The 25,591-nt window shown below is 48.4% G+C and overlaps 1 protein-coding gene across 1 annotated transcript in view; it reads right to left on the bottom strand.

The window, feature by feature from the left end:
• RNF32 (ring finger protein 32) overlaps positions 1-24,972 on the bottom strand; it is a 33,358-nt gene extending 8,386 nt beyond the window's left edge. The window contains exons 1-6 of the mRNA XM_040260957.1: positions 24,535-24,972; positions 23,749-24,016; positions 17,677-17,819; positions 13,405-13,437; positions 12,538-12,662; positions 12,299-12,407 (exon numbers count right to left, since the gene is read on the bottom strand). Of these exons, the coding sequence (XP_040116891.1) occupies positions 12,299-12,407; positions 12,538-12,662; positions 13,405-13,437; positions 17,677-17,819; positions 23,749-24,016; positions 24,535-24,549 (693 nt within the window). The 5' untranslated portion in view covers positions 24,550-24,972. The remainder of the gene's footprint in view (positions 1-12,298; positions 12,408-12,537; positions 12,663-13,404; positions 13,438-17,676; positions 17,820-23,748; positions 24,017-24,534) is intronic.
• Positions 24,973-25,591: the final 619 nt, after the last annotated feature.

Raw genomic sequence — 25,591 nt, 5'->3', positions numbered from 1 at the left:
AATCCGTTGATAAGCTTTTACTGGTTTAATGTCCTCCTGTCTTGCTGCTTGGAGCCACTTCAAGTTAGCAACAGAATGTTTGCCATCTCTATGTGATAAAGGAAGTCAAAAGGGCTGAGCAAACGTGAAGACCATTATGCTGTTTGGTGAGATGGAATGAAAAAAAAAGTTAGAGCACCCTCCCGGGGGCGGGGCTGGGAGCGGCCGTCCCTAAAGTCAACCGCAGCATCTGACAGACCCCTCACCTCGGTTTCTAAACAATGGCCCGGACTTTTAGCTCGGGTGGAGATAATATAATGCATTTGAAAAGTTTTAATTGCCGCAATAAAAGGCCATACCTCAATTATATGACATATGCTAGCAGAACTCCCAGATAAGGATCAAAGGCACTCAAGGACCGACCACTGCATTCTGGGCGACACTTGGGCGTTCTGTACACACTGTGACAGGCGTGAGCACGGCGGCTCTCGTGACCTCCCCGGGCGGCTTTGATCTGGGTTCAGCCGTCGGCACGGGAGCGCGCCCGGCCTGCGGTGTCGCTGCGAAGAGGGCGCCGCGAACGCAGGGTCACTCCGCACGCTTCCCCGGGGGCTCGGGCTCAGCAGGCGACCCCCTTCCGTCCTTAGCACGGCCCTGCCTGGTGTCTGAGAGACCTCCGGTGTGACGCAGCTTCACTCTGCCCTGTTCCGTCTTGTCAGGAATGTGCCAGGGGTATTCCAGGCAAGGCAGCTCTGCCAAGACAAAGCCTGGGCCTGGGGGAGCGTGACTGTCTGTAGTGAGATGACCTCTGCCTTCTGCTAGACTGCTGACACCCAGCAGACGCAGGATGACTGAGGTGGGAGAAGACCTCATTAATTCCCCTTATGAATCGCCCTGAGACAGAAGGGCAAGCAGGCAAGGCCAGGGTTCTTCACAAGAAAGACAGATTGATTTATAAAAATAGAATGGCCGGAGCTAATCTAATCTCGAGTATTAAAGACATATACATCTTGGTGAAGTCTTGAAACTTTAAAGGAAAGAGCACTTCCTCATGTGTGGTGCCTAAAAATATCACAGTCTCACCCCCGCTTTGCCTTTCCTTTCTGTGGATTAGCCTTCCTTTCCCTGAAGGGAACCAGGCCAGTGGTCCCTAGGTATGGCGAGAAGTTTTCACCTATGGCCAGTCAAGGGGAAGAGAGAAGGGAATTCAGTGGAGTGGAACTTCCAGAGCTGAACAATTCAGTGTCCAGGAATATCCTGAAGTGTGTGGTCAGGTACTTCCAGCTTTCCTGCTGTTGAAACAGCCCTTCAATCTTACGAGATGATTCTGAGGGCCTCCGTGTGATGCTTGGGTTTAACTCTTACTTGGCCAAATGAACAGTTTTTGAAAGTTGGTAATGAGTCTGCTGGAGGCGGAGTTTCTCTTTGATCACCGACAGACTCTGGACGGCTGGAGACCCCTGGGGTACAGAGCTGCAGGGGCTGCGAGGAGGGGACCCCGCTGCAGTGCCCCGATTTCACGGGCCCACGGAGCCGGCGGGGCCGACACGCACCCATCCGTTGGCCTTGGGCGGTGAAGTGGGTCATGCGGTTTCTTTAGTCACTGGCAATTTCAGTTTTTTAGACTGAATTAAGATGACTTTACATTGACTCTCGCCCGTGGTCAGTATGGAGATACAGCTGACAAATGTGGCTTCTGGTTGCACAAGTCACTGCCAGTTTAAAGGAGCCCGGTTCTGCAGAGAATGATGAACGCACTATATTCAATACTGTAGCTACTGCACATTTTGCTCTGTAAACTGTCCGATTTCTGAAATTCAGACTCTGGGTCCCTGACGGCGCATTGATCGACATTTCTGTGTGAGGAGGGTGACGGGGTGAGCACGCGGGTGTCAGAAGGCAGAGCCAAAGGCAGGCCCGTGCAGGCGCCTGGCGCTCCTGGAACGTCCCTGTCACAGGGCTGGCCTCCCGCCCACTGGGGCCTCGATGAACCCCTTGCTCGCCGCGGCTTTGGGCTTTATCTTTTACTGGATCTATCACTAGGGAACCTGCAGACCCCAATGCCTCTGAAGCTGGTCTCTGTTTGGGACACACGTCTGGTTCTGAAAAACTGTCAAGATAAAGACAGTGAGAATCCAGGACCAAGAGTTATACTTTTATTTTAAATCTCTTAACCTGTGATTTCTAGATTTGAAAGGCTCATTATACTGACAAGCTCAAGTTAAAGTATTTTTATAGGCACTTAAAGGAAAACAATCAGTTCAAACTTACACGTTTGTTTCTTGATGAAAATAATAAAATTCTGTTTCCATCATTGCTGTTCAGCCGCTCAGTCGTGTCCAGCTCTTTGTGAATGCAGGGGCTGCAGCACGCCAGGCCTCCCTGTCCACCATCTCCTGGAGCCGGCTCAAAGACGTCCATCGAGTCGGTGATGCCGTCCAACCATCCCACCCTCTGTCGCCCCCTTCTCCTCCTGCCTTCAGTCTCTCCCAGCATCAGGGTCTTTCCCAGTGAGTCAGCTCTTCCCATCAGGTGGCCAAAGTTGGAGCTTCAGCTTCAGCATCAGTCCTTCCAATGAATATTCAGGGTTGAAATCCTTGCAGTCCAAGGGACTCTCAAGAGTCTCCACCGTTAGAAAAATGCCATTGAATTATCTTTAATAAAATAGGGTATCCTTTTGAACTGAGATGAAAGTCTTTTTCCTAAAGGCACCTCTGGACAATGACTTCTTTCTTTACTAACTCAGAGTTCACGGTTGTTTCATGTCTAATATCTCTCTTATTAGGTTGTTACGGTATTGCGCTGAGAAATACTTATTCTATTCACAGGATCACATCTTTTAAAAAGCACATGAAAATACCCCAAACCCCTGAATAACATGTGTATTTCAATCTATGTATTAATAAAAGCCAGTGCTCCGTCGTTACTAAAAACTCAGGTAAAGATCATTTCACCCTGTTGACTATCGGTGTGTTGGTGCTTTTCTGCTGAGCAGCTCAGCACGGTGGGGGCCGCTGACCCCTGGCTCCAGCGGCAACGTCAGGAGGGTCTTCTAAGCTCCCGGCGCACACGGGTCTCCACGCTATCCTGGGTCCTGGGCGGGCAAAGCTCAGGGCCCGGTGCGTCATCTGTTGCCTTCTAGTAATTTTATATATTCTCTTGGAAAGTATTTGTGTAATTAATATGGAAGTCTTCTGAGGATAAGGTATGAAGTAATGTGTGTCTCTCTTCTTCACATGAATGCCGAAATTAACTATCCTTTTCAATAGGTCTTTTTCTTCACTGATCTGCTGTGTCTCCTTACTGTAGATTTAGAATCTCTGGACACTGAGGTGGGTGATTTTCTACTGGTTCATCATCCATCCGTCTGTCGTTTCACAAGAATCTCAGTTACCAACATTTTATGTATATTTTGATATTTAGCGAGGATGTGCTACCTCAGCACCACCTTCCTGGGGCAGAACTGACGTGTACCGCGGCGTAAGTTTCCGGTATGCTGTGATGACTCGATGCACTTACATATTGGGAAGCGATCGCCACAGGAGGGGGTGTGCCTGCTAAGCCGACTCTTTGGGACGCCGTGGGCCACAGCGCACAGCCGTCCCCGGCTCCTCTGTCCGTGGGGCGCTCCAGGCGGGAATACTGGAGTGTGCTGCTGTGCCCTCGGGGGCTCGTCCCACTCCAAGGGTCCAACCCGAGTCCCTTACGTACTGAAGGGTGAGTTAGCACGGTTTCCTGTCTGTGGTGAGGACACTTCTGATCTGCGTTCCTGGCAGCGTTCAGGTCTCTGATGCGGTGCTGCTGGCGGCCGCCGCCAGGCTGAGCACAGGGCGTCTCACAGCGGGACGCTGCCCTCTGGCGGGCGTCTCCCCTTGCCCGGCCCCCTCGCCTTGCCCTGGCCACCACCGTCCTGCTCTTCTGTCAGTTCGACCTCCGCGGTTTCACAGATAAGCGGAATCGCATCCTATTTGTCTGATTTGTGTCACTTAGCAGAGCGTCCTCCAGGTCCCCGTGTGCGGGTGCTGATGCCGGCCTCGCTCTCTTCCTCACGGCCGAATCCCACTGCAAGCGCGCCGCGTCTTCCTCGGCCATCCACCTCTTGACCGACGTGCAGGCTGCGTCTGGGTCACGGCCGACATGCACAATGCTGCCGCCAACGTGGGAGTGCAGAAATCTCTCTGAGCGCTTGGTTTCGCCTTAGACGGTCAGACGCGCAGGAGTGGAGCTCCAGGTCAGAAGCTGCCAGGAGTGGCGGTCTACGGTAGCCCCACTGTTACTCAAGCTTTAGTACCTCCATGCAGTCTCCACCGAGGCCGTACCTATTTACATTCCCACCAACGGCGCCCAGAGGTTCCCCTTCCTCCACATCCCCACCAACACTTGTTATTTCTTGCCTTTCATGACAGTCGTTCTAACAGGTGGGAGGTGCTATCACCCTGGTGTTGATCTGCATCCCCTGCTGATTCCTGAGGCTGAACACCTTTTCATGCACCTGTTGGCTGTGTGTATGTCTTCTTCAGAAGAGTGCAGGGTCACCGCCTCTGCCCATTTTTTAAAAATCAGATGGTTGGGTTTTTTTGGCTATTGAGTTGTATGAGTTCTTTATATATTTTGAATACAACCCCCTTATGAGATTTATGATTTGCAAATATTTTCTCCCACTCTTTAGGTTGTCTCTTTTCATTTTGTAGACTGTTTCCAGTGATGTGCAGAAGCTATTTACTTTGATGTAGTTTATTTATTAATTTTTAGTTATTACAAACATTTAATCAATAAAAACACAAATTGAACACTTTCAGAGAAATCTGGCTTCCACCCCTAACTTCTCTCCTCTCTTCCCTCCTTTCCCCTCTAGCTAATTATGTTTTTAATTAAACTTTTTGTTTTGTGTTGGAGTATAGCCGAGAACAGAATGGGAAAGACTAGAGATCTCTTCAAGAAAATTAGAGATACCAAGGGAACATTTCATGCAAAGATGGGCTCAATAAAGGACAGAAATGGTCTGGACCTAACAGAAGCAGAAGATATTAAGAAAAGGTGAGAAGAATACACACAAGAACTGTACAAAAAAGATCTTCACGACCCAGATAATCATGATGGTGTGATCGCTCATCTAGAGCCAGACATCCTGGAATGTGAAGTCAAGTGGGCCTTAGAAAGCATCACTACGAACAAAGCTAGTGGAGGTGATGGAGTTCCAGTAGAGCTGTTTCAAATCCTGAAAGATGATGCTGTGAAAGTGCTGCACTCAATATGCCAGCAAATTTGGAAAACTCAGCAGTGGCCACAGGACTGGAAAAGGTCAGTTTTCATCCCAATTCCAAAGAAAGGCAATGCTAAAGAATGCTCAAACTACCGCACAATTGCACTCATCTCACACGCTAGTAAAGTAATGCTCAAAATTCTCCAAGCCAGGCTTCAGCAACACGTGAACTGTGAACTTCCTGATGTTCAAGCTGGTTTTAGAAAAGGCAGAGGAACCAGAGATCAAATTGCCAACATCCTCTGGATCATGGGAAAAGCGAGAGAGTTCCAGAAAAACATCTATTTCTGCTTTATTGACTATGCCAAAGCCTTTGACTGTGTGGATCACAATAAACTGTGGGAAATTCTTCAAGAGATGGGAATACCAGACCACCTGACCTGCCTCTTGAGAAATCTGTATGCAGGTCAGGAAGCAACAGTTAGAACTGGACATGGAACAACAGACTGGTTCCAAATAGGAAAAGGAGTACGTCAAGGCTGTATATTGTTACCCTGCTTATTTAACTTCTATGCAGAGTACACCATGAGAAACGCTGGGCTGGAAGAAACACAAGCTGGAATCAAGATTACTGGGAGAAATATCAATAACCTCAGATATGCAGATGACAGCACCCTTATGGCAGAAAGTCAAGAGGAACTAAAAAGCCTCTTGATGAAAGTGAAAGGGGAGAGTGAAAAAGTTGGCCTAAAGCTCAACATTCAGAAAACGAAGATCATGGCATCCGGTCACATCACTTCATGGGAAATAGATGGGGAAACAGTGGAAACAGTGTCAGACTTTATTTTTGGGGGCTCCAAAATCACTGCAGATGGTGACTGCAGCCATGAAATTAAAAGACGCTTACTCCTTGGAAGAAAAGTTATGACCAACCTAGATAGCATATGCAAAAGCAGAGACATTACTTTGCCGACTAAGGTACATCTAGTCAAGGCTATGGTTTTTCCAGTGGTCATGTATGGATGTGAGAGTTGGACTGTGAAGAAAGCTGAGTGCCAAAGAATTGATGCGTTTGAACTGTGGTGTTGGAGAAGACTCTTTTGAGTCCCTTGGACTGTAAGGAGATCCAACCAGTCCATCCTAAAGGAGATCAGCCCTGGGATTTCTTTGGAAGGAATGATGCTAAAGCTGAAACTCCAGTACTTTGGCCACCTCATGCGAAGAGTTGACTCATTGGAAAAGACTCTGATGCTGGGAGGGACTGGGGGCAGGAGGAGAAGGGGATGACCGAGGATGAGATGGCTGGATGGCATCACGGACTCGATGGACGTGAGTCTGAGTGAACTCCGGGAGTTGGTGATGGACAGGGAGGCCTGGCGGGCTGCGATTCACGGGGTCGCAAAGAGTCCGACACAACTGAGCGACTGAACTGAACTGAACTGAACGCCGATATAACAATGTTGTGATGGTTTCAGGTGGACCATTTATTTATTTTTGCTTTTGTTGCCTGGCTTTTGGTGTTGTATCCAAAAACATCATTGCCAAGATCAGTGCCAAGATCCCCCCTGTGCTTTTTTCTGAGGGTTTTGTGGTTTCACGCTTTAAGCCTTAACCCATTTTGGGTTAATTTCGGTCACATCCTCTGGCTGGATCAGCTGCTTCGTCATCATACAGTGGTCTTCTCCGTCTGCTGCAGCTCTAACGTCTGTTTTATCTGACAGAAGCACAGCTACCCCGGCTGTCTCTTGGTTTCTCCCTGCATGGAATATCTTTTCTGTCCCTTCAGTGTGAGCCTATTTGTACCCTTACTGGTGGAGCAAGTCTCTCTGTAGGCAGTTTTGCTTTTTAATCCGTCTGCTCATTCTATGCCTTTTGAGTGGACAAATTAATTCATTCATATTAGGACTTCCAGACGCCCCCTACTGCCTCCTGTCTGACCCTAGTTCCTGTCTTCCTTTCTTCCTCCCTCGCTGGTCCTATGTGGACTGAAGGTCTTGCAGAGTGGAATACTCTCGTCCCTTCTCTTTAACTCAGTGTATCTACGGTAGGGTTTCGCCATGTGGTCACCAGGAGGCTTCCGTGAGGCATCGTACAGGTGTGCTGGTGACCGTGACTGCACACACTCCACCCTTTTACTTCCCCCTTTCACGCCTGTGATGTCACAATTGACATCTTTTTATAGTACTGACAAATATATTCACTGAGAAATTACTGTAGCTATAGTTATTTTTAATACTTTGTCCTTTAACCTTTATAAGGGAGTAATATAGCACAATATCACAGTATTAAGAGAATTCTGAATTTGACAATGTGATTTCTTTTATATGTTCCCATGTTACTAACTGGACTTCTCAGGTGGCGCAATAGTAAAGAATACCCCTGCCAATGCAGGAGACGCCAAGAGGCAAGGGTTCGATCTCTGAGTCAGGAAGATCGCCTGGAGGAGGAAAGGGCAGCCTGCTCCAGTATTCTGGCCTGGGCAAGCCCATGGACAGGGGAACCTGGTGGCTGCAGTCTACGGGCCACAGAGTCCTTCCCGAAATTAGCATTCAGCCTGAAAAACTCAAGGTTTCTCGGGAGGCGGGTCTAGAGATGAAGCCCCCAGCTCTCATCTGTTTGGGGCAGGCTTTACTGCCTCCTTCATTTCTGAAGGACATCTTTGCTAGCAGAGGAGTCTTGCTCGGTAGTTTTTTTTCTTTTTAGCACTTTGAATATATCGCCTTCTGGCCTGTGAGTCTGATGAGACCCACTGATAGCCTGTGGGCATTTTCTTAAGTTAGTTATAAGCTTATTTTCTCCTGCTGCTTTTAAGATGCTGTCTTTGATTTTTGACCGTTATTATAATGTATCTTGGAGAATGTCTCTTTAAATCGCATTTGTTTGGTGACCTATGAGGTTTACCAACTGGGATGTCTCAGTCTCACCCTATCTGGGAAGTTCTCGGCCATTGCCCCTGCATATACTATCTGCCCCTCTCCCTCTTCTTCTGGGCTCTGATGATGTACACACTGTCGCTTCTGACGCCCTCCCAGGGTCACACGTGCTTCCGGCACTCTTTTCCTTGTTTTCCTCTTACTGAATAGTTTCAGAAGTTCTGTCTTCTAACTCACCCTCTTCTGTTTGAATCATTCTAATGTTTAGGCCTTCTATTAAAGTTCTTTTTTTTTTTTTTCCATTTCATTCATTGTATACTTCAGCTCCAGAATCTGCTTGGTTCTTTTTTCTATCACTCTGTTAAGCTTCTCATTGTGTTTCTGTGCTGTGTTCCTGAGACCGCTGAATGGCTTCTCTGTGCTTATGGTAGCTCGCTGAGCCTCCTCGAGACGCGAGCTCTTTTCCATGGGGACCGCAGGCCTCCGTGCCTCTGGAGCCGGTTGCTGGGAAGATCAGCGCGCTCCTCTGCTGTCAGAGCTGCTTGGCTTTCACGTTCCTTTCACATTTAGTGTTGGCCCAGGAGCCGGTCAAAGGCTTTTCATCACATTTGAATGTTATATCTCTCAAGTATCTTTGTTCCAGAACATTCCTCTTTTTTTCTTTATGACCCTGTTCCGTTGAAGTCGGCTGTTTCACAGAATACTGCTCATTCCGGGTCCACCTGCTTACAGGGGCCCCTGTGGCTGGGCTCAGGTGTGTAAGTGCAAAGACACAGCTCTGTCCCAGCGCTCCACGTGCACACGAGGGGCTCAGGGGTCACTCTGCCCAGTGACTGGCATTGTGGCCCCTGGGCTGAGAAGAGGATTACGGGACTTTTCCAGCGTATGCACTTCTCCTCCTCTTGATAGATTCTGACTCATCTGTGGGGTGATTCCTTTAAGATTGTGTGTGAAAAATGCAGTTTCCCAACAATCTTTCACCCAGCAGCTCACAGTAATTTACTGATATGGCTCTCAGACTGTCATCTGTGTACATCCTTGTAGTCTGAGTGTAGACTCCTGGGTGATGTGAAACTCAGTGACCTAGTTTAATCATCTCTCAGATTCCACACAAGCATGCTGGCACTTAAAGTTGTAGATTAACATTTCCTAGATCATCCCTAGGAAGAGCTGACTCTTCATTAGAAAAGTCCCTGATTCTGAGAAAGACTGAAGATGGGAGGAGAAGGGGACGACAGAGGATGAGATGGCTGGATGGCATCACTGACTCAATGGACATGAGTTTGAGCAGGCTCTGGGAGATGGTAAAGGACAGGGAAGCCTGGCGTGCTGCAGTCTACAGGGTCACAAACGGTCATACAACTGAGCGACTGAGCAACAAGACCTTACTTACAGCTCAACAAGTGAGTCCATCAAGTTGGAAGAGGGAGGAAAAGCCATCACATCACAAGTCATTCAATAAATGATAAGAAGTGGTCTGCGTCATAAAGGACGGTCTCTGGGCTCCACCTAGGAAGGCATTTAAGTATCCAAGGCCTCTACCATCATTGGCCACCAGGAGCAGGGACAGGCGTGTGTACTTCTGCCAATCCACTACCTGATGTAAATTCAGTCTTCACTTATTGAAAATGAGGTTTGGGTTTACAGATGTCGATTGTTCGTGGCCAAATGGGATAAGTGGGCTGGGGCGAGGTGTGAAAATATTGTGGAGAAGATTTAGGAAACTAGCAGAGAGAGCCGGGGATTCTAGATTTCATAAATTGAAAGAGGTAATTATAAAATCCTATTTGTGTAACTAAGTAGGAGTATAACTTCACTAGGTTAAAATGCTTCTGGGGAAGAGTGACGTGTGTGTGTGTGTGTGTGCAGCCGGCTGAGCCGCTCGACTTGGTTCCGTGTAAACGCAAAGGGTGGTTTACGCTTTCAAAAGTTAAACTGATGCATGAAAATTAAAAAATCATACACAGAAGGTAAAACGACTATTGAGTCTGTCATTAAATTTTTCCAAGCGGAAATGATAATTTCTGATTTGAGAACCCACATATATTTATGTAATAATTATATATAATAATTATTATGTCATAAATTATTAAGAGGAGCACAGAGAATAAGCCTCACTGTCAGACTAAGAATGCAGAAAAGCATGGCAGGAACGTGAGAGGAAGAGGAAACGCCAACACGGGAGGCAGTCGTTACTGGCTCAGAATGAACCACGACACGCGGGATCGCTGGCGCCGCGCAGGTGGGGCAGCGGCCTGTGGAGGAAGTGACGGCGGCCCCATCGAGGCTGGGGGTGGCAAGCCCGGGGCTCCGTGCAGGGCAGGGCCAAGGCTCTCTGGAGAGGCCGGTCGACTCGGTGGAGCTGGGAGCTCCTCGGGAGGTGAGCGTGGTGCTCCCTGAGCTCACGGTCCAGGAAACAGCGAGGGCGGCACGTGTCCTTTCTATCGAGTCCCTTATCTGGAGTTCTGGCTGATCTGCTGTTTCTTCTGTAAAATGGGGGTGCTTGTGAAAGGCCCAGGCGTCGGGGAACTCGGGGGTTTTCACCCCTGCGCCTGCAGCCGCCCAGGCCCCGCTGCGGCCCCGACGTCCACCGCGCCTGTCCTGCGTGGGGAGCCCCAGGTTCCGGACACCTCTTCCCCGGTTCTGCCCCCCCCACGCCAGGGAAGGGGGCGGCCCCCGGGCAGCTCCAGCCGGCCGCGCTGGGCCACAGAAGGGCTCGCTCCACCCGCGTCAACCCCCGCGTCATCAAGAGACTCGGTATTTTAAGGTGGCTTGCTCACACGCTGCCTTTACTGGGGTCCTACTCCTGAGTGCAAATCAAGAACACTTTCTCTATTAAGTCTGAGGCATGGTGACGTCACGTGAGCCACGATTCTGATTTTCTTTGGCGCATACTGACAGCTACCTTGCTTGGAACCGTTACCTAGCGACCAGGAAAGGCATTAGAAAAATCTGTTATGATCGCCGTTTTGTGGTCAAGCTAAATCCACCCACTTTCAGGGACACCGAAGAAGCTTCCCACCCCGGGCACGCAGAAGGATGGTGGGGTCGTGAGACCCACTGACATCAGCCCCGCAGCCTGAGGTCGGGCAGGAGGTCTGCCGATGGCCCTCGGTGACCCCCTCCCCAGCACACGGGGCTCAGTCCTTAGCCTCTGGACACAAGGAATCACATAGCGGGAGAGAGGGCACCCCTTGCACGGTGAAGGGTAACTTCCTATCGCTCATTATCCCACATGGGAGTGCAGGCTAGCAGACAGATGTGTTTAGAAAGGATGGAAATAAACGGGAGTGGTGCTTCCGCAGACAACAGGCACAGGGAGTGTGACTGTGGGTTTGCCCGGTGATTCCAGGGGACACTGTCACAACGCCGTCCTCTCATGCGGGGCGCGGCTACAAAATGCGGAATCGCACCACGTCTAAAGCCGCGCACAGACTGACCTGAACGATATAGTAACGTTTACAGTAAACGTGGTCCCTGGTGCCCACTGTGGGCTACGCCCTCCGCTCTGCGGGGGAGACGACGGCCTTCGCAGCACAGACGGGGCCCCAGGCAGGAGCCGGGGTGTCGCCCGAGGCCGCAGAGCTGGGGTGCAGTCGCTTACTGGCTCAGAATGAACCACAACAAATAAGGCCAGGCTGGCCCCTCCCCTGCGCCTGGCCTTTCTGTATGAGGCGCGCAAGGGAAAGTTGTTAAACAGACCAATATATGTATATAAATATATATACACACACAGGTAAAAACTGGCTAAAGGAAAAGGCAGAAACTGCAGTTACTTATTTCTAAAACTCTCTTGCACTTTGGTGACGCCAAGCAGCCCTTCTGTTGCTCAGGAGGAGGTGTGAAACCTTGAGCTGGCTCCCTTTCTTTTCTCTGAAGAGATGAGTTTATCTAAATCGTTGTCATAAGGTGGACACACAAAAGCTTGCTCTGAATTTCACCTTATCCAATTTTACAAGTTTTATGATGGAGAAGGAAATGGCAACCCACTCCAGGACTCTTGCCTGGAGAATCCCATGGACGTGGGAGCCTGGTGGGTTACTGTCCCTGGGGTCGCAAAGAGTTGGACACGACTGAGCAACTTCTGTTTCATGCGGTGACTAGAAAAGGAAATCTGAAAGTATTTACCGTCCAGGTTAGAAAGCCAGTTTAAGGGGCCGGCATTCCACCATTTGAAAGAGCCTAAACCTGAAGCCCGGCTCAGGGTGTCGCGGCCCGGCAGGTGCGTCAGGGTCACACCCACCTTGGCTTCAAAGAACTTCCTCCTGAGCTTGGCATCTGCGGGCGGCACTGTCCGCCTCAGGTCCCGGTACCACCTCCTGACCACGTGTCCGCGCCAGGACGCCTGGATCCTAGGGCACAGGGCGCCGTCAGCCCCGGCCGGCCCCGGGGGAGGGAAGACCCCCCACCCCGCAGCCCCCAGAGCGCCCGGGGCTGGCCTGCCCCTCACGGCGGGCATGCGTCCCAGGCTCAGCCACTCACCTGGTCGCACACTTGATTTTGAAGAGTCGGGCCCCATCGCGGATCACCCGGGTTTGGTACTGGTTCTTTCTACAGAGAGGACAGGTTTTTTTATTTGTGAACTTTTCAAAAGCCTGAAGGCAAGCCTGAAGGAAAACATTTCACTTGAAATTTCACGAGTAATTACGTAGAAACAACCTGCTTTACTTCTCATGTAATTATAGTGTTCTATTCTCGCATAATTATGAGACTTGGCCCAATTTAGATTACGAAGGGAAGAAGTTTCATCAGATGTTAACACCTCCCTCATGAAAAGTGATATTTTACAAGACTGTACATGCAGGCACATCAAACAGCTCCGAGAGCCCCCATGTGAAGGGGGATGTCGCTGGTTCAGGCGGCCGGGCAGTGAACTCGGAGGGAGCGGGGGCTCACCCGCGTCGGCGGACGCCACTAACCACACTCTCTCCTGGGGACGTGTGCGGCTCTAACGCCACCGAGAACTCACAGCTTTCAAAACAGGATGAGTCCTACTCTAGCCTAAAATCATATTTCTAGCTGTCAATGGTGACTATGGATAAATAAATGGCTCTTTTCAGGAGCCAGAAAGTGAGAGAGGGCTTCCCTGGTGGCTCAGTGGTAGAGAATCCGCCTGCCAATGCAGGTTCGCTCCCTGGGCGGGGAAGATCCCCTGGAGGGGGAAATGGCAACCCACTCCAGTATCCTTGTCTGGGAAATCCCATGGACAGAGGAGCCTGGTGGGCTACAGTCCACGGGGTCACCAAGAGTCAGACACGACCAAGGGACTAAACACCAAAGCGAGAGGCGGCCTGCCCTCTGAGCTAGGAGGGCGCCGTGGCCCCTGGGGGCGCGGAGGGGGCTCCTCACCCTGTGGAACACGTGTGAGCAGGAGAGCAGCACCTGTTCAGAGAAGACAAAGGAGGTTTGAAGCTTCTATTAGTTTAAAGGAGAAGCAGCATAAATGCATTAATTAAAAGAAAAGTTCTGACTCTTTGAAAGGTAAGCTGTGTCGCTTCTTTGAAAAAGTTAAGAAGCAGATGAACAGCCTTGATATTTACAATATTCGGAGTGAAAGTTTTGCATGGCACAGGTACATAAGCTCTACAAGAGAAACTTAACAACAGTCTGAAACACCAAACGGCCACGTGGAGTTTGCTACAGAACAAGCGCATACTTAAAAATGAGACGATTCTAAAGAAGAAGTATTTCCGGGCAGATCTTAAGAAAGAGCACAGCTGGCAGGGACCCAGGCTGGGGGTGGGGTGAGAGGACAGAAAGCAAACACCTTTTCTTAGGGCTCTGTTCAACTCAACTGCACTCTCAAATTTAATGAGCAGTAAATCCCAGAGACACATGAATTACTTTTTCTCCTTTAAATGCAGGGCAAGGGAGGCCGCCAGAAAATTCCACCTTTCTGTGGCCCACATTCCCACTGAACAATGGTATTCCGTTGTTGTTCAGTCGCTCAGTCGTGCCCGACTCTTTGCGACCCCATGACCTGCAGCACGCCAGGCTCCCCTGTCCCTCACCATCTCCCAGAGTTTGCTCAGACTCATGTCCATCGAGTCGGTGATGCTGTGATATTCTGGGTTGAGATGTTATATCCAGACTGTCTAAAGATACTCTGGGCTGGAACAAAGGAGCTTAGACTGAATGAAGAGAAAGACCGTTGGTTCTTCTGGAAGGAAGGACCAGGGAAGGGTGACCAGGCCAGCCAGCATGCAGCCCAGTCCCCTGCTCCGCGCTCCTGAAGGCTCTCTGAGGGCGCCGGGCTGGAGCGGGACACAGCAGATAAACGTCGCCAGGAGTGCATGTTCCGAGGCAGGGAAGGCCCATGCCTTCCCTGGGCCACTGGCCTGAGGGAAACCTCCCAGTTTTAAAGTAATCATCCCCTCACCCCACCATCATGCCTTTATTCAGTCTATACTTTTCTTCATAATGGGGAGAATGGAAGAAATATCAAAATAAATACAACTCAGAAAGTTCTAAAACCGATCCTTGAAACTTACTGCCACCAAGAAGCCTAAATTGCAAAAACTCATTAACGTGGGTCCTTTTAAACTATCATCCTTTAAGCTTGCTTCTTGGAAGAAAAGCTATGACAAACCTAGACAGCATATTAAAAAGCAGAGACATTACTTTGCTGACAAAGGTCCACCTAGTCTCGCTCAAAATTCTCCAAGCCAGGCTTCAACAGTACGTGAACCTTGAATTTCCGGACATTCAAGCTGGATTTAGAAAAGGCAGAGGAACCAGAGATCAAATTGCCAACATCCGTTGGATCATCGAAAAAGCAAGAGAGTTCCAGAAAAAAATCTACTTCTCCTTTATTGACTATACCAAGGCCTTTGACTGTGTGGATCACAACAAAGTGGAGATGAGAATTCCAGACCACCTTACCTGCCTCCTGAGAAACCTGTATGCAGGTCAAGAAGCAACAGTTAGAACCGGACATGGAACAACAGACTGATTCCAAATAGGGAAAGGAGTGCATTAAGGCTGTATACTGTCACCCTGCTTATTTAACTTATATGCAGAGTACATCATACAAAATGCTGGGCTGGATGAAGCACAAGCTGGAATCAAGACTGTGGGGAAAAATATCAATAACCTCAGATATGCAGATGACACTACCCTTATGGCAGAAAGCGAACTAAAGAGCCCCTTGATGAAAGTGAAAGAGGAGAGTGAAAAAGTTGGCTTAAAACTCAACGTTCAAAAAACGAAGATCATGGCATCTGGTCCCATCACTTCATGGCAAATAGATAGGGAAACAGTGGATACAGTGACAGTGTATTTTGGGGGGCTCCAGATCACTGCAGATGGTGACTGCTACCATGAAATTAAAAGACGCTTGCTCCTTAAAGATTAAAAAGCTAATTAAAGATTAAAAGAAAATCTATGACTAATTTATATAGCATATTAAAAAGCAGAGACATTACTTTGCTGACAAAGGTCCTTCTAGTCAAAGCTATGGTTTTCCCAGTAGTCATGTATGGATGTGAGAGTTGGACTGTAAAGAAAGCTGGGTGCCGAAGAATTGATGCTTTTGAACTGTGGTGTTGAGAAGACTCTTGAGAGTCCCTTGGACTGCAAGGAGATCCAACCTGTCAATCCTAAAGGAAACCAGTCTTGAATATTCATTGGAAGGACCGATGCTGAAAGTCAAACTCCAATCCTTTGGCCACTTAATGCGAAGAGCTGACTCATTGGAAAATACCCTGGTGCTGGGAAAGACTGAAGGCAGGAGGAGAAGGGGACGACAGAGGATGAGATGGTTGGATGGCATCACCGATTTGATGGACACGAGTCCATCAAATCTCCAAGCAAGCTCTGGGAGATGGTGAAGGACAGGGAAGCCTGGCGTGCTGCAGTCCATGGGGTCACAAAGAGTTGGACATGACCGAGCGACTGAACTGAACTGAACTCTGTCTTTTTAATATATACTATTAAACATTCATGAATAGTTGTTATTGGCAAATTTTCTCTGAGATAAGAAAATTGAATGACTCAGTGGTGGTAAACACACTGAAAGTGTCCTCGAAGTCAGGGTTGGATCCCAGCCCTGCTGAGTACATGTCGCAAGGCAGCCTGATGTGGATCATGGGAATTGTTTCCTCTTCAGTTAAGGGATATAACGCCCACCTCAGAGACACATGAGCTGAATTGATCAAATGTCGGGAAAATGCCGACTAAGGAAAAACTGGGCTTCCCAGTTGGCTCAGTGGTAAAGAATATGCCTGCCAATACAAGAGACTGGGATCCAGTCCTTGGGTGGGGAAGGTCCCCTGGAGAAGGAAATAGAAACCCACTCCAGTATTCTTGCCTGGAGAATCCCATGAACAGGGAGCCTGGTGGGCTATAGTCTATGGGGTTGCAAAGAGTCAGACATGACTGAACGACTAAACAACAACAAAGAAAAAATCTAAACCTGAGAACTATAACTAGAAATGCAAAAGAGACACATGTCTACGTCTATAATCAAAAATATTACAGTGAGAAGTTTATAAAGAGCAGAATGGGAGAAACGCTGGGTGTGTGACACCCTGGTCCCCCTTCAGATATTCAGCTTCAAGCTTCCCTTCTTCACATCACCATTGGACCAAGTGTCTTCAGCACAACTAAGGAAGAGGTTGTTGGGGCCAGAAAGACTCCTCGCGGCTTTTTTAGCTCTTTCACTAAATGCTAAATTGTCCCAGAGCTACTTCTGCACTTTAAGGACCACAATCTTTCTGAAATACCCAACCTTCATGTACCTAAGAGATTAGGTCTTGATAGAGAACTAGAACATAATAAGTATGTTTAAAATAATGTGAGTTCAAATTAGTAAAGAACAAAAGTTTATGACTGTGAACTAACTCATTAACCATAAAAACTTATTAAAACAAATGAAGTTTGAGAGTTTATGTGCCAGGTTGGTAGACGAAGCCTGGGATTCCTAGGCTGTGAATTCTAAGCCTGCTTTTAAATATATTTGCTGTATTTTTTTTTTTTAAAGCAAAGTTCCAAGTGCTTCTGTGTAGGAGGCATAATGCTACACGTGAGAGAAATTACTCAGGGTGGTCATTTTCTAAAAACAAACAAAAAAAAAAGATTCTAGGAATAGCAGAGTCCCTTAACTTCCACGAGACTGAAGTTTAATTAATTAGACAAAGTGTGTCTAGGAAAACAAACAAGCCTATGACATAGACTGTATATTATCTATGTTATCATCAGTCTTAACTATGGTAAACTTTCATAATAAAGATTGTTATAAGATTTTACTTAAAGATCCTCCCACAGATTCTTTGGAGATACTCGAGCTCAGTTTTCCTTTTAGGATTTTAATTATCGAAACAACATAAACATTACCCACTCTTGTGCTCTGTGCACGCTGCCAGCTGCGCACAGCCGGTGGAGTGGGAACAGTCTTGTACAAACTCTGTACTTGAGAATTAAGAGCAATCAGTAAATAAGACTGTTCAGTGAGGGTGTTTAGCTCTTTCTCATATACAAACTTAACTAATGGAAAAGAAAATGTTGAGTCTTTGAGGGTCAAGTAGGAGGAAGAGACTGGAAGAAAGAAGCATGGACCCTCTTAATCCCCGGTTCAGAGTCCAGTCACTGCAGGCTTGCTTATCTAAGGCTCACGTTCAACACCTGCGGGTGAAGTCCAAACTCCTCTTTGCATATCGGGCACGGCTGCATGGAGTCGCCCTGCTCAACGGACCTCTGCTTCACTCTGTCCCACTCATCCGCCGACAGTGGCAATGGGGGAGGGTCAAAGAGGCCCAACTTCTGAGCTGAAATGCAAAGAACAGGGAATGAGTCCAGTATATTTTAGAAGGTGGTAACTCATGCGTCATTTTAATGACATTATTTTGCAAATATTAAGGCAAAACGTTCACATTACTTACTTCATTCCACCGTATTTAGAATGCTGCTTTTATACGGGTGCACGGAAGTCAAGGAGAATAGTTTGGTGTTCAGTTACTCAGTCACGTCCGACTCTCTGCAGCCCCATCGACTGTGGCTGACCCTGTAGCACTCCCCGTCCTTCACCAGCTCCCGGAGCTGCTCAGACTCACGTCCATCGAGTCGGTGACGCCATCCAACCATCTCGTCCTCTGTCGCCCCCTTCTCCTCCTGCCCTCTGTCTTTCCCAGCATCAGGGTCTTTTCCAATGAGTCGGCTCTTTGCATCAAATGGCCAAAGTGTTGGAGCTTTAGCTTCGGCATCAGTCCTTCCAGTGAATATTCAGGGTTGATTTTCTTTAGGATTGACTGGTTTGATCTCCTTGCTGTCCAAGGGACTCTCAAGGTGAATAATATCTTACACTTATGTTGTTTTTATTTACAAAAAATTCCCCGTATCTATTTCATTTTCACAATGATTCTATAAAGTAGGCCAGGCTGATATCCTATTTTACGAATTTTTCATAGGTGTTGGCCAAAGTTCTCCTCATTTCTCAGCTAACTTCTCTCTCAGCTTTCGGCATTGCCTTCCTCCAATTTTGCTTGTTTCTGCTGCCAGTGAGCTTTGTAAAATGAGTATCAACCCAGTTCTTCCCTTGCGAAAAATTTCTTATGACACAGTTACCCGTTAGTGCTAGTCCTCGTCTCAGCCATGTCTGAGGACCCTCTGCGTGTCTGCCCTGGGGTCGGACCGGAGCATCTGTCCAGCGGGAGCACTCACTCTGGAGAAGGAGCTGCGAGGAGCTCGGGAGAAGGGGGGTGAGGTCGTCAGCACAGCTTCCGCTCTCCCCACCGCGGCCCCAGGCCACTGAGTGGACACAGCACCAGCCCACAGGGCCGCCTTCAGGGACGGAGAGTGAAGCGCTAGGTCTACGGAACAAGAACCGGAGGCCTCGACAGGCCCGCTCAGAGTACAAGAAGAGCTCTCGAAGATGGAAACGTTTTAGTGTCCAATAGAAATACCAGGGTCAACCAAAAGACTGGAGGAGGAAGTTAAGATAGTCTCAAAGTAGAAGAATATGGTAAAGGAGGAGACAGAAAATAAGAAAACTCAAGGATCAGTCTGACATCTGAAAGTCAGGCATTCCAGCAGGAAAAGAAAACAGAGAGTAGACAACGTAAAGAAAACCACCCAAACGTCTCCCAGAAGAGGACACCTGTTTCTAGCCAGAGAGCACCCAGCAAGGCCGGAACAAAGGACTCACTCAGGTCTGGTCACTGCGATGCGGCAGAGGCAGAAAAAGATCCCAAAGTACCAGGAGCTAGAAGCACATCGGATGTATCCACAGCAACACAGACACCAGGAGGCAGCCCTTCCGGAATTGTGAGACGGCACTTTCCACGTGAGAAGCTCTCATCAGCCACACTCCACGTCAGAGCAGAACACAGGGGTCTGCTGTCTGCTCCCTTGGATGTGGCCGCTCACTCGCTGTTTCCCAGAAGTTCCTGCTACAATGGCACTGCGGGGCGCAGAAAGCTAAGGGGCAGGAGAGCCTCAGGGCCACCGTCCACAGGAGGGTGCTGAGCAGAGGCCCAGGGCCCACAGCGCCACACCAGCCCCGCAGAGCAACTGTCCAGATGCGAGCGGAATGGTGGAAGGTTCTAGAAGGAATGTCTCCATGAGGATAAAACGAAGAGTCACTGATTGTATTTTAAAGTTCTGAGAGAGTATATTTTTGGAAGACATTCTGGGGGACAGATTTTGGCTCTTTTCCTATGAGCTATTATGGCGTATTACAAAATTTTATGAATGAAAACAGTGAGATACTGACATAGAAACAGAAGCCCCAGCTCATGCCCACTCCCCCTCCCCGTCTCTCAGATAAACAGAGAAAACTCACTGCACGCACAACACAGTGCCACAAGCCAGCTAAGGAGGCGTGGCTCGTGATTTGAAGGAAAAATCTAACTTTAACTGTTATATGAAGTGATGTTCCCCAAATCATTTGCAGAATAAACTGGGCTGAGATCTAAGTGAAATGCAAAACTTCAAAGGTAGTGAAGAAAAGACAGGGACATCTTTGCGATCTCAAGGATGGGTAAAGATGGAAACCCCCCAAATCATAAAGGATAACGAGAAAAACTGGTAGACGAAACAGTAGTTGGAGTGAAGAGTCTGTTCAAATGTAAGATCAGACACAGACCTGGAGAGGGTGGTCTCCATGGCAAAGTCAACACGGGATTCAGACAGAGAGGACGCTGAGAACTCCAGCATGTCAGCAAGAAAAGATGGGAACCCCAGAGCAGTATTAGGTTTGGACAACAGTTAAGAGCGTGTGGTACCGTTGCAGGAAGGGGGACCCCTTCCAGGGCCCGAAACTGGGCTCTTGTCTAACACTCGGAAATGAATTGTCCGAGGAGACACATGTCTGACAAAGCTAGAGATTTTTTGGGAAAGGGCACCCAGTTGGAGAGCAGGAGGTAAGGCTTTATGGTGATGGGATTAGTGTCCCGGTTGTCTTTAGCCAATCATCCTGACTCAGGGTCCTTCCTGGTGGTGCGCGCCCTGTTCAGCCAAGATGGAAGCCAGAGAGGAGGATTCTGGGAGGTGGTCGGACATGTGGTATCTCCTTTTGACCTTTCCCGCACTCTTCCGGTGGGAGGTGGCTTATCAGTTCCATGTTCCTTACCGGGACCTCCTGTCGTAAAACAACTCATGCAAATGGTTACTGTGGTGCTTGGCCAGGGAGGGTGGTTTCAGGCAGCGTGCTTCCCCTACCAGTCCCAGCTCACTAGTAGCTACCATGCATGATGCTAAGATGTTTCTTTCATCCCAAATCGGGACACTCGTCCTGGTGTAATTTACAGCCTCAGGTGACGGTGCCGAGGCTCCTGATGGTTTCCAGGAACTGTCCGTGCAGACAGGAGGCAGTCACTGACCACTGTTGTGTGCTCCAAGCTGCGCACTTCCCGTGCGACACCGTGTCTAGGACGGGACGAGCGCTGTGAGCAGTTCCGGGGAGAAGGCTGGAGCTTCCGCGGCACTCTGGGGGCCCCGGGCTCCCCCTTCACAGGGCAGCTGCCGCCAGCAGGCCCCGGGCTCCTTCTACGCCCGCCAGCTGCCCTCCACCACCAGGTCCCCAGCAAACCTCCTCTCCAGGCCCAGCATCATTTAAAAAATTTTATGGTGGTTCCTCAAAAAATTAAATATAGAATTACCACATGGTCCAGCAATTCCTCTTCTTGGCACATGCCCCAAAGAATGGAAAGTGGAGACTCAAACAGGTACTTGTACAAAAAGCTTCCTGGCAGCACCATCCACGGTAACTGAAAGAGGAGACAACTCAAGTGTCCACCGACGGAATGGACAGACGTGCTGCACGCCGGCAAGCAGATGGCATTCGGGCCTAAACGAGGAGGAGGTTCTGATAGTGCTGCAACTGTCAGACCAAAGAACCCGGAAGACGTTACGCTGAGAGCAACAGGCCAGACACAAAAGGACAGATATTAAAAGACTGATCCAAAGTGGCCGGATTCTCAGAGACACAGAGGAAACTCGTGGTTGCCACGGTGGGGAGAGGGGCGGGGAGTAAGTGGGCAGAGTCTGGGAGGATGAAGGCACTCTGGAGGCGGACAGCAGCGATGATCACTGGGCAGCGAGAGTGTACTTACTGCCACTGAACAGCACACTTAAACATGGCTGAAGGGGTAAACTTGATATATTCCATCACAGCAAAAGTTCCACACCACAACCCCTCTCCTAGTTGGCCCCTCCCGGTTTCTCCCCAGTCTTCCCTTCTGCCCCACCCTCGCTCACCAGGCCCCAGCTCACTCTCCTTTCGGCAACTCAGCCACCCGAGCTGCCTTGCTTCAGAGCCCGCACGTGCCCGTCTCCGTCAAGAACATTCTTCCTCTGTTCTTCGGTGGTGGTGGTATAGTCGCTAAGTGCTGTCCGACTCTTTGCGACCCCGTGGATTGCAGCCCGCCAGGCTCCTCCGTCCATGGGATTCTCCAGGCAAGAACACTGGAGTGGGTTGTCATTTCCTTCTCCAGGGGATCTTCCCGACCCAGGGATCGAACGTGGGTCTCCTGCATTGCAGGCAGATGATTTACCAACGAGCTATGAGGGAACTTCAGGGACAAATCCTCTTAACCCTGTGAATCTATGGCGGAAGCTGGCTGATGTTCACCAGCTTCCTTCTGGGTGCGCATGGCTGGATCTGACCTCCCTTGCAAAAAATGGAAAAAAAAAAAAAAAAAACCTTTTCTGTTCCTAAGTTTGCAGCTTATAATAGTTTGGACTTGTTTGTAAACGCTGTAGAACCGTGTAAAGGAGCCTCACGCGCCTTGCACTGGGCCTCCCCAGATGCTAACATGTCCCGGGACCTGCGCGCCGTGGTCCCATCCAGCTCGGCCTGTTGATCCAGCGCTGTTGATTCATCTGTCCACCCTGCAAGGTGTCCTTCTAGTCTCACTGACACCCTTGTGCTCTGACCCCGATTCCACATGTGCTCAGCAGAGCTGCCCCCTCGGCCCCTCAGGACCTGGCCTGGCACCTCGGTCTTTATTTGCTTCTCTTGACGCTGGGTCAGCTGATATGTCCTCAGAGCAGTCGACAGATGCTTGTCCGGTGGGAATGTCTAGGAGGGGCCTGCACCCTCTGAGAGCCTGGCCCTAGACTTCTTCCCCCGGGAAAGGTGCCGCCGCTTTCTCTGAGCAGTGAGTACGTCCCTGGGGCGACGCTCTGAGGCTGCGCCCAGGCCCGAGTCTCAGCGCCACTCCCCGCCACTGCCAGCATCCCGGCACCACCGCCATCACTGTGGACGTTGTTCAGTCACTAAGTCACGTCCGACTCTTTGTGCCCGCATGGACTGCAGCACACCGGGCTTTCCTGTCCTTCACTTTCTCCCTTCGAAGTCAGTGATGCCATCCAGCCATCCCATCTGTTGTCCCCTTCTCTTCCTGTCCTCAATCTTTCCCAGCATCAGGGTCTTTTCTAATGAGTCAACTCTTCGCATCAGGTGGCCAAAGTACTGGAGCTTCACGTTAGTCCTTCCAATGAATATTCAGGGTTGATTTCCTTTAGGACTGACTGGTTTGATCTCCTTGAAGTCCATAAAAACAGTTTGAAAGCACCAATTCTTTGGCTGCCGCCTTCTTTACGGTCCAACTCTCACATCTGTACATGACTGCTGGAAAAACCATAGCTTTGACTATACGGACCTTTGTCAGCAAAGTGATGTGGCTGCTTTTTATCACTGTGGTCTTGGCCAGATGGTGATTTCCTATTTCTAGCCCCTATCTACTATATTTAATAGCTGTTAATCGACTGTAAGAAAGAGCCTTTCCTATTATTTACTCAATGGTTTATTTCTATCACTGTAGATTAACGGATATTTACTTTATTCTCTTCTTACTTATTCTTGCTCTACTTATCATTACCGGGCTGCCCTTGTGCCTCAGCTGGTAAAGAATCCGCCTGCAATGCGGGAGACCTGGGTTTGATCCCTGGGTTGGGAAGATCCCCTGGAGAACGGAAAGGCTACCCGCTCCAATATTCTGGCCTGGAGAATTCCATGGACTGTGTAGGCCATGGGGTCACAGAGTCGGACACGACCAAGCAACTTTCATTTATCACTACTATCTTTAATTTTTGCTCAAACCGTCCCCACCACTGTTTTTAAACTTTAGTACACACATATCTTTCTGCAAGATTGTAAATTAAAATAATTTCTGTATCAGAGAAAATGGTACTATTCATCTCAACTAGATTCTTTAGCTCTACTAAGTCAAAATAAGAGCGATGAGACCAGCTTACCTAAAGTTAATGGTGGTGGTTTTGGATCAAGAACATATTCTTCTTCCGGATCTTCCACTTTAGGGCCTCCTTGTGCAGCCTTCTTAAGTCCAGTATCTATTACTGCCTTTGCGTTTCTTTTTAGAGACTTGGCTCTGTTCTCTGTCTTTTGCACCTTTGTCTTAGAATAATCTGCTATTGAAAGATTTTGAAGTTGAAGATCATGTACGATGTGATCTTGTAAAGCCACTGCGGTGACTGCAAAGTTATCCTGTTTAGAGGAATGACCCTAAAAGCAGGAAAAAAGCCTTCTAGTTACATTATCTAATGGCTCATTTACAAGAAAGCTTACACTTTAGTCCTCAACCTTGATGGCATACCAGACCAGATCCAGTAGTAAAGAATGCTGCACCGATCGCTACCCAAGTCGGGGGACCAAAGCCCAGTCTCATTTGTGTTAATGACACAGTAACATCTTTTCACTTAATTACTAAGGCCTTAATCATAATAAGAGTGAATACATTCTGACCTATAAAAGCTGTGCCTGCCCGAGCACATTGTTTCACTATAATTAGATCAGGCAAAGCTTGTTTCTGTTATACTACAGAGGACCTTGCATTCAAGTGCATGTTTCTTTGGTGAAAACTTATACAAAATAAAATTGCTCTGCAGCTAAGAAATGCTTGCACCAAGCACCACAGCTGACAGTGCCTCACTATTTGCAAACTATTTTTATGCCATTAAATAGCTGAATTAAAACATATTCATGAGTAAAGCAATGTCTGTGTTTTAAAGAGGATTGTGTACCTTATTTCTTAACATGCTGATTCAGGAGAAGCTGTTGCTTGGCTATATCAAATTATATCATCATTTCATATCCCAGTCCTTTAATTCTTCTACTGTAAAAAAGTCAACAGAAAGTCAAAGTTAGAGTGTGCATAAAATATCTGGTGAAGTTTATGGGGAAGAGATCAATTGAGGGTCTAACTGATGGTGAAGTGACAGGACCACCTACCACCACAGCCCACGCTCCATGGTCTGTTCTTGGAGGAATTTAAGCCAGTTGAATCTTGATCAAGCCCTGTCCTCAAGCAGTTCTCCAGTGAGTTGGGGGAAACATATTAATGTGAATGAGAAAAATCCATTGCTAATTATGATATCATGTGTGAATACAACAAAATTTCAGACTAAAAGATCAATGAAATCTTTCTTGAAATATTGTAAGTGAAATAATTCTTGAAAAGTCACAGTGTTAGTTGCTGTGACTTTTTGCAACCCTATGGACTGTAGCCCGCCAGGCTCCTTTGATCATGGGATTTCCCAGGCTGGAATACTCAAGTGGGTTGCCATTCCCTTCTCCAGGGGATCTTCCTGATCCAGGGATCAAACCTGGGTCTCTTGCATTGCAGAATCTTTACCATCTAAGCCACCAGGGAAGCCTCTTAAGGAGATAATACTATACTAAACCTGGGATTTGAAGGACAGAGAGCGGGCGATGAACATGCTGCCCCACAGCACGAGAAAAGCAAAGACGCTCCAGAACTCAGCAGAGGTTTGCGTTTCAGAGGAGAAGGGAACAGTGGATGCCCTGGGACGGAGGAGGAGCGCTCTGTGACTTTCCCCTGCCTAGAGTACAGACTACAGAATGTGAGCCAGGTTCCAGTCTTGCTCTGTTTGAAAAATACGTAGCATATCTGAGTCGGCTTTCCCATCTCAAGATACACACACAGCACTTTCCATGCAGGACTACTGTCAGGATTAGATGACACAGCCTGATTCCCTTCAAAGCTGGAGGAATAATTTGGAATTGACCCTGGCAGTTTTTAGACAAGGGTATATCTTATGATTCTTTAGCATGTGAGAA

Source organism: Oryx dammah, unplaced genomic scaffold, assembly GCF_014754425.2.
Source record: "Oryx dammah isolate SB20612 unplaced genomic scaffold, SCBI_Odam_1.1 HiC_scaffold_18, whole genome shotgun sequence".
Lineage (NCBI taxonomy): Eukaryota > Metazoa > Chordata > Mammalia > Artiodactyla > Bovidae > Oryx > Oryx dammah.
Note: the sequence above shows the minus strand (reverse complement) of the source record. Positions and strands in the feature narration are given on the sequence as shown.